This window comes from Mauremys reevesii, linkage group 4 (genome assembly GCF_016161935.1).
Source record: "Mauremys reevesii isolate NIE-2019 linkage group 4, ASM1616193v1, whole genome shotgun sequence".
Taxonomy (NCBI): Eukaryota; Metazoa; Chordata; order Testudines; family Geoemydidae; genus Mauremys; species Mauremys reevesii.
In genome coordinates, this window is record NC_052626.1 from 53,998,670 (window position 1) to 54,007,850 (window position 9,181).

Consider the following 9,181-nt stretch of genomic DNA (forward strand, 5'->3'; position numbering starts at 1 on the left):
TACCCTAAGTTTTTAAAAGAAAAGGAGATTAAAAAGTCCTGGATGCAACAACAAACTTATTGCTGCTGCTGCTTTAATTAAGAGACAAATTTCACTAAACGTTCTTACCGACTGGTTGGCAGCTAATCGATAACAAAAAAGGTAGCTCATGTAGATTATAATAATTAAACCGCAAACCTTGCAATTCACATTTTATGTATCTCAGGAGTTATCCAACAATTGTGATCATTACTGATAATTTTTCAATTGATCAATAATAAAAAAAAATTATTGCTCAAAGCTACAATTCACTGGTAAAAATTGATAGAGTTCACTTTATTTTAAGACCACTCTAAATAGTCCTGGAACTTCCCCTAACTTCGGCACTTCTCTGTGAGGGCAGGCCTCTGAGCCCACATGGAAGGAGCTTGAAAGGAGAGGTCCCTGCATCTCGGAAACAAGCCGTGAAACAAGTTGTGATGTAACCATAATATGCTAAAACTGATCATTATAAATAAGTGTACTTGACTTTACTATAGTGTGTAATGATTTTTAGAATGTAAGAGAAGCAGGTATTTGATCAAAATGGTCTAGCGGGTTCTGTAATCTTAACAAAGTAACCAGGACCAGAGAAGTTGATTTTACAAGAAAAACAGAGTATTTTTTAATTTATATAAAATGTGATGCCTGAAAAGAACAGACAGGGTCCCTTTTAAGCTGCCACTTAGTTCTGAATGTGCAGTTACTTTATTACTTGAGGGTCTCCAGGTAACAGTGGTACAAGATAAAATAAAATGAATGGGGTAGGCCCTACTGCTGCCTGGGGTATCTCAATTAACTTTCCATTGCATTTCCTACCACATACACGTAAAGAGGTCATTTTATGATTCGAATGACAACATTCTACATTTCTGATGTGGATACATTAGTTTTACAACAAACATATTTCAATAAGATTCAAGAGGTTTTGTCCTGGGTACCAAAGGAATAAAGTGCTCTAACCTACTGATTGCCTACTCCTATTGCCTCAACCTACTGATTTTATATTCACCACCTCTACCAATGATTCACACATGAACTCCTCCTCCCAGAAGGCACACCTCTTCCTCAGCTTCCCTCACAAACCTCCACAGTTCAGATGGTGAAGGTGACACCCTTTTCATTTGCGGGGCCTCATTCCCCTCCCACTGATACAAAAGTCACCTCCTTTTCAAATATCACCTTAAAACCTTCCTGTTCATCTTAATTTAAGATTGATGCTAAGCCTCACTCACTTTGCACTACCTTCATTACTGTACCCATGCATTCTCCCCTTACTACAGTACAAGAAAGTATTTATGCATTTTCCTCCTTTTAAACTGCAGATTCCTTTCTTTTACCATTTTTCATTTTCTTGTATTTTCTCTTGTTTGCTGCTTTACAAATGGCTTTAACAAATTCTCTAAATTGTCTCTCCCCTTCTTCACCTTTCTCTGTAAAGATGTCTAGGATATCTGCCATATGTACAAAAAAAAAATAGCAGGGTTTAATTCAGACACTGCTGCGCCTCAGCTATTTCCTATTTCGGAAAGTTTCCTACAAGCAATGAGGCATTCTTACCTGTGTTTTCAGCAGGCCTTAAGTTGGCGAGAGCAACAATCTGATGCCCAGCAGCAACACACTGCATCATATTGTAACAGCTGTCCTTTCCACCACTGGAATTAGAAAAAAAATGAAATTATCGGACAACTAAACCAGGTCACTACTAGGCATTGTCGCCCTTTTTTAACTTTTACCTGGTTACTTCAAAATTATAATGCAGGGCCACGGAACAAAGTTTTCAAATAAGAAGAATTAAAGAGAATTATAACAGTAACAAACATCTAAGACTGTACCATACAAAATCTTTACAAGAATAGAAAGTATTTATAAAATGCTGAAGAGTTCAGTTGGATATAAAATCCATAAAGTTTATGTGAAATTCCTAATTTGATGGCAGAGAGAGAAAAATGTATATTGTATGGAAGCTCTTTGGAGAAGAGGCTGTCTTTTGCTTAAAACTCCTATTTCAGTTACACATAATCAAATCTTAAACAAATGTTAAGTAGTAATAATAAAACAAAAACTATGTGATCTATAGAATACTATACTTCAAACGTCCATCTTCAAATTGATAGAAACCGCACCACAACCAGAGGGGAGAGTCTATGCTTCACTTCTCTAAGAGCCAAAGCACAGAATTCACAGCCACAAGGAGGGAGGGAGGGAGGCAGTGGGGTATATACAGTGGGGTGAGAAGAGAGGGTGGAGCAAATTTGGGAAGTGCAGGGCTGCGGCCGACAGAGAAATAGGTGACTTTCCCCAGCTCCAGGGCTACGGCTGCTGGGGAGAAATGGCCCTTCTTTCCAGCCCCAGCTCAGGGGCTGCTGTGGTTGGGGAGAGAGGGAGAGACCCCCTCCCTCCTTCCCAGCCCCAGCTGAGGGGCTGCTGTGGCAGGGGAGAGGCACATCCATCGCATTGGAAAGGTAAGACTACTGATATTAAAATATGAGTTGTGCGCTTTTATTCGTAGAACAAAAACATTAATTATTATTACGTTTTTATTATATTGCGCTTTTATCCAAAGCATTTACAACAGTTAGCTAACGGTACAAACAACATTTGGAAAGATCATCAAGTGGTCCGTCAAGACCCTCAGCAATTTTTAGTGGTCCATGGAAAAAAAGTCTGAGAACCACTGGTCTAGATAATATTAAATCCTGCCTGGAGTTCAGGCAGAGCCGGCTCTACTGTTTTCGCCTCCCCAAGCAGCACACCGAATTGCCACCGTGGAGGGCGGGGGCAGTCCGTGTGCCGTTAGGGCGGCACACACATTTCCGCGGCAGCGGCAATTCGGCGGCAGCTTGCTGCACCACACGGACAGCTGAACATAGAAGCTTTTGCCGAATTGCTGCTGCCGCGGAAACGCGCGTGCCGCCCCAACCGCACACGGACTGCCCCCACCCTCCGCGGTGGCAATTCGGCGCGCTGCTTGGGGGCAAAAACACACGGACTGCCGCCCCTTGCAGATTGCCGCCCCAAGCACCTGCTTGGGATGCTGGTGCCTGGAGCCGGCCCTGAGTTCAGGGGACTGGACCAGAAGACCTCTCGAGGTCCCTTCCAGTCCTATGATTCGATGATCAATTGTTCTCTCTGATTTCATTGCTGTTAAAATTTAACACAAATCTGTTAATGAACAGGTTTTCAGCAAGTTTCTAGTTTGAGGCTCAATCACTTTTCAAAATAACCATGACGTCAAAATTTCTTCTAAACAGCCAATAGACAATGTAATTTAAAGCCCTATCTCTGTTATTGTGATAAAACATGCTTGGTATAGTTAACTTAGTTACTGTTTATTTAGTTACCAATGAGATTGGAAAAAAGACTGGATGGATCAAGAAAGAGTAATGGGACAGAGAACCTTACCCTTACAGAGACTTCTTTCTCAAAACTAAGGGCCGCAACTTAGCCCCGATTTTGTCCCTAAATATAACTGCAGCCAAAAACAATTATACATGAACTGTGTAGCCTTTACATATCCAACTACACAATTTATGAGTATAATCAGGAAGCTATATATCTAAGCACTATAAAATGTACCCACAATTATTTGTACCAGCAAAACTGCGGGTGCAAACTCAGAAACTGAAAGTCATCAGTCTTGATATTGCCCTTGCTAGCATTCTCAAGAGAAGGACCATGAAATTAATAGAGATGGTAACTGAATTACACTCAGACCTCAGAGGTACCACAGAAACAGGGTTGAGGCATGTTGCTGGGACAAATCTAAAGAAAACTTGCATTGCTACTGTCTGTATTGTATCTGTGACATACACTGGGAAATCCAGTGTTGGCTTCCACAATCTGGCATGTTTTATGAGAAACAATTTCATTCTAATTTTTCTTGTAAACAACAAAATAAAGCACATTGGCTAATTTACCAAAGTTCTTAAATATTATCACACCATTCTAGTATTAAAATAAAAAATGCTCAAAAATAAAATATCTGCTAATTTCAAAAATTGCTTGAAAAGAATAATATAGATTTTTAAAAAGATGTACTTTGACATGATTTTAGGCCCAGGGTCCCAGTTTGTTGTGTTTATGGACCACTTGCTGATGGTCTGTATAGGGCTGGATGGTTACCTGGAGCTGGCTTGTTACCTGGAGCTGGCTCTCCTCATTTCCAGAGAAAAGAAAAATAACAGATGAAAGGGGCATGGGGGATGAAATGAAGAGCCAAAACAGAAAGTGCAATAAACTTTTTTCCAAGAGGACAAAACATCTCAAAGACAGCTAAATTGTACATAAAAGTCCTTATTATCACTTCTACACAACAGCAATTTTTGCAGCTGCCACTGACATGAAAACAATCACAAATGGGAAGGAAAACAGTCTGTGCAATCATGAATGAAAGGACATGTGGGTCCAACAATACTCAGCCCTCCACTGATACTTAATACTGATAACCGGAGAGCCCCACAGAGTCAACAGAAATACCAAATATTCATGAATTGGTGTCCCAGCATTACACTGTTGAGATTTTTTTGTATGCTACAGCATGATGATAATCACCTCAGGCCAGAACTCCATGATAGTTCTGTGACTCTTAGGGACTCCATTTGTCAAAATATTTCCTGTCTCTCTCTCAGAGGCTAGAAAGCAGTGGAAGGAAAGAAGCATTTTTCATCTCTCTCTCTCTCTCTCTCTCTTTCTTTATCCTACTAGCTGATGGAACACGGTCAGAGTTTTTTATTTTCTTTCCTTCTCTTCCTCGCCTTTACACCCTAAATTCCTGACTAGTTGGAGGGAGAGACAGGATTACTACAACATCTGTCCGGTTTTTTAATGCTATCCACAAAGCTTCAAAGCGAAGAGCCATCAAACCCAGGGATTTCACCAAATGAGGCCCCCCTCAAAAAGCTGTATGTGGCTCTAGAGCAGTGATACTCAGACATCAGTGGTTTTGGACCCAAATTAACTATTAACATTGCCCAAAAGAGCCACAATAGTGTGAATTCTTTGTTTCATTTACTACTGTACTAAATACTCATATTTAAACAATATGACAGGGAAAATATTTAGTATTTTTATATACACACATACACATATTTTATATATATATAATTCTCACAGTAAATAAGTTAATAACTTAGTACAAGTTGATAACTTAATTGGTTAATAAGTAGCAAAAGCATCCTGATTAGTTAATAATTAAACCCAGTGTTTTAATATCATGTGCTGCAAAGAGCTGTAGGAAACACATTAAAGAGCCATTTGCAGCTAGTGAGACTCAGTCTGAGTATCACTGCTCTAGAGCCACAGTTTGAGATTTGAGTATCACTGAGATATGGAAAATAAGAGGAGGCCAGAAATGGTAGTCAGATGGTCTGAGTTCCTGGAGCAAGACAGATGTCTGGTTGCGGCATTCCGGGTACCCTGATATTTAGAGTTTTGAGAATGTAATAAAAGAAGGAACTGCAATAGATATGAGACTCTTAACAATTTCAACAGAGGCACAGCCACAGTTAGGACAAATTTTGGCCACAGGCATGATGATAGGCAGACTTACAGACAAGGAGAATATGAAAGAGGAAAAAAAAGGAAATGTAAAGATTACTTTGACGACTATCCAAGACTTCTGAAAAGGATGTCCTTCATATTCCTGCATGTGGCTGTTCATGCAAAAAAAAAATCTAGACTAATTAAAGATTGGAGGGATGGCAGGAAAACTTATTTTGGACAGATCACTGGCTTTAACATGCCTGATGATTTCTGATTTAGTACAAGTTACACTTTGAGGTTTATTCAATCACTCTCTTTCTAAGGAGGTAGTGTCAACTTGAAATATTGTCAATACAAAAAAAATTAGTTAAAATTGATTCAGATACTACTCCTGCCTATCAAAAGCACAAAACATTTTTTTTAATAGAGACTATTTCTCTCTCTTATCTTTTACGTTACTTGCAGTGGGTAGGTTAAAAAAATCAGAATTTGACGTCCCTTTAAAACAAAAAACTCTTCTTAAAACTTTTTCTTAAGCTAAATCCATCCTAGTAAAACGGCTCATAAAAATACCAGTCATGGTACAAACCTGTTTTTAAGATTTTATTTCATGCTGCCCTTTAACACATTCCACAGCATAACCAATTATCAAAATAAGTACTTCTAGAACTTGAAATCTTGCATTTTCCACAAGTTGGGAGGAGAAAGTGTGGAAATTGGCTGCGTTAATCTAGTAAACACAATTCTGGATAAAAAAAGGACAATTTTTCACAACAAAAAACAAGTCCCTTTTGTTGTACAACATTTTCTTTTGGGATAATTTTAAACCATGATCCTGCAACTGACCCTCCATGGCCAAACCCAAATTTTAACAGGCTTCATGCAGGTAGCAGGACTCTACACAAGGAAAGTCAATAAAGAATCTGTACCTTAGTGTAAAAAAAAAAAAAAAGCTATGGGTTGGCATCTAAAAATAAAAATATCACAGGGTTCACCCAATACACAAGCACAAGTTCCTGAGTAACCTTCCTGGCTTACATGAACCATCAGTGTATTATCATTTCTCAATAAAAGAATCTAGCTGTCATCTTCAATGAAAAAATAATTTAAATACATGTCTGAAAATATTAAAACCTATTTAAAGTATAAGAAGTGCAGAAAATGAAGCAGCAGAACGGTCGGAGAAACAGTCCCCAAGACAGAGGGCTATGTCAAGCTCGGTGTGACTACATAAATGAGTGAGCTTTTTTAAAATGAGATTAAATGTCTCACTGAAACACACATTTGCAAAACTGATCCTAAAAGGGAGATACTTAGAAAAGGAAAAAAATAGCCTGAAACTCAACTGAAAACAAGACTAGGCAGAAAAAAATAGCAGCAGCCCACATATATACAGCATGTCTCCACCCAAAGCATGTTACATATAATTACAGGGCACCCCCAAAATGCAGCTGCCTCTGGGGCGGTGGGCAGCCACTGACAACAAAGAGCATATTACAAGTCGCAGGGGAGAGTGATGATAGCACGGTGGGACTTTTATTTATTTTTTTAAGTGTGACAGGATGTTCAACACCCAAGAGCAGAGCCAGGCAGTTGTGCAAGGCCTCCTACTAGGCATGCAGTTACACACCCACCACTGAGATGCAGCCAGCTGAGGCAGAGCAAGCTGCGGGAGACAGAGCTGTTTAAAACTCCTCGCTGCTTTTGGGGGAGGAAGGAAAGCAAGAAATGCACGAGCAGGAGGGTCCCGAGGGCAAGGCTGCCCAGTCCCTGCTCTGGGCTCGGCAGCACCCCCCAGGGGCACGAGGTGTGGCTCAGTCTGTGCAGCAGGGCAGCCCCCCACAGCCACGTTACCTGATTAAGGCCACTACTCTCATGCTGCTCGCACCCCCCTGGGCTGGGCTGACACTAAGGGGGGCGGGGGGGCTGAGACACGCGGGCGCTACTACAGGCTGCAGCCGGCGCCCTCCTTCCCGAGCCACGCGCCGTTCTACACGCTCGCGCCGGCCAGACCCGCCCAGGGCAGCCCCGAGGCTGCCTGAACCAAAGGGCTTGGGGTGCGGGGCGACCCACGCCGCTCTCCCTGCGCCCGGCCCCTGCCCCTGCCCCTGCCGCTCGGGCAGCGGCGAGAGAGCGGCAAGGGGCGGCGCGGGCTGAAACGCAGGCACCGCGCTGGCCACCTATGCGAGGGCAGGCGGGAGGGCTGATCCCGGGGGTGTTCGCAGCCGGCCCGCTGCTCAGAGCCGTTCCTGGGCGTGACATAAGGATGAGTCACCTCTGAGCTGCCGGCTCCTGCCCTGTGTGCTCACCCTGCACAGAGCCGGGACCTCCTTCCCCGGCCAGTACCCCTCTAGCTAGTTATTATTGGCAGCGCTGCAGTACCCGGGGTTGTCGCTGGCACCAGCAGAAGTTGGTCTAATAAAAGGTATTACCCCACCCACCTTATCTGTCTTACAGTTAAAGCTGCCAATTTTGCTTGGACATATTCCTGGAGTTTCATCACAACATGACAATCTTTAATTAAAGATTAATCTTTAATTCCTGCAGACTCCAGGACAGCCCTACTTATACTTATCAAAGACTGTCCACTGTTTTGAATGGTGCTGAAAGTAAGACGGCTGGTTTGTTTCATTCCTATTCAACAGCCACAGTCGGGAAAGGCCCTTACCTGGCACAGAGAAGTTTAAAGTAAAGTCTCCCACTTTTGGGGGGAGTGGTTAAGAAGAGTTTGGCACAGTTTACAGGCGCTTGTCTCTCTGTTGCAGATGAAGGATGGCGTGGTGGGAAGTTGAAATGGGGGAGTTAGTTTGTTGTTTTAAAAGTTATTAAATAAAAAAATAGGAGAGTGTGTAACTCTAATTACATGTTGAATAACATCAGTAGATCAACAACAACAACACACCCACACACTCTGAAACTAAGGATGTTCATCTGCAGATTTGGATTCAAACTTTGCAATTCATTCCTGTAACCAGGTCCTTTCCTGGGCCGCCCCCCTTGCTGAGCTCTGTGCTCCCTCAATAAAGCACTGTGAGGCTTTTCTTGCTGCAGCACCCGTGGCTTTTATTTACATACAGTTCCCACCACCAGTGATACTAATTTACAAACAAATAGGTCTTCCTATCACCTCTTTTACAGGGAGTCTCCCTTCAGCCTGGAGACCATCCCCCCCTTGCACTGGCTGCCAGCCAGCCAGCCTTTATAGCTCTTCTACTAGCAGGCCCACAGGTGCAGCCAGTTCCAGAGGCCAGGCACCAGCCTTTCCCCCAGCCCCAATCTATTTCTCTTGATTGGGGCTGGCTGAGCAGGGGCTAATTAGGTGCCTTTGCACCAGCACCCTGCTACAATTCCCATCATTGTAAGGAATCAAATTGTAGTACTGAATACAAACACCTTGGAATTCAGATCCAGATCCAAATTCTACAGTGTGGGCCCATTTCTGGGCCAAAAAAATCCCTTTGTAAATAATGGTACAAAGTCAACAAGGTTGTAAATATGTAACTAAAAGCAGAATATGTTGCACACTCTATTTTAGCCATCTAGGATGTTTGGTAGCATCCAAAGCTACCAAACATGTCCCCAGGATAGGAGATGGGGGAGTGACCACATGTGGACAGCTCTAAATAAAGAATAAAAAGTGATGAACTGAAGATTGGGCATGGGGCTGGTAACCCAACTA

The 9,181-nt window shown here is 42.3% G+C and overlaps 1 protein-coding gene across 9 annotated transcripts in view; it reads right to left on the bottom strand.

The window, feature by feature from the left end:
• The window catches only part of DPH6 (diphthamine biosynthesis 6), a 380,184-nt gene extending 371,516 nt beyond the window's left edge, over positions 1-8,668 (bottom strand). For 4 of the 9 annotated variants that reach the window (XM_039533243.1, XM_039533237.1, XM_039533244.1 and 1 more), the window contains exons 1-2: positions 4,573-4,652; positions 1,579-1,673 (exon numbers count right to left, since the gene is read on the bottom strand). In XM_039533243.1, the coding sequence (XP_039389177.1) occupies positions 1,579-1,673; positions 4,573-4,619 (142 nt within the window). In that variant the 5' untranslated portion in view covers positions 4,620-4,652. Of the gene's footprint in view, positions 1-1,578; positions 1,674-4,572; positions 4,653-7,136; positions 7,262-7,356; positions 7,552-7,777; positions 7,811-8,170; positions 8,457-8,629 lie in introns of those variants that run through there. The other 5 variants (XM_039533241.1, XM_039533240.1, XM_039533239.1 and 2 more) reach the window with 5 other exon arrangements.
• Between the last annotated feature and the right edge of the window lie 513 nt (positions 8,669-9,181).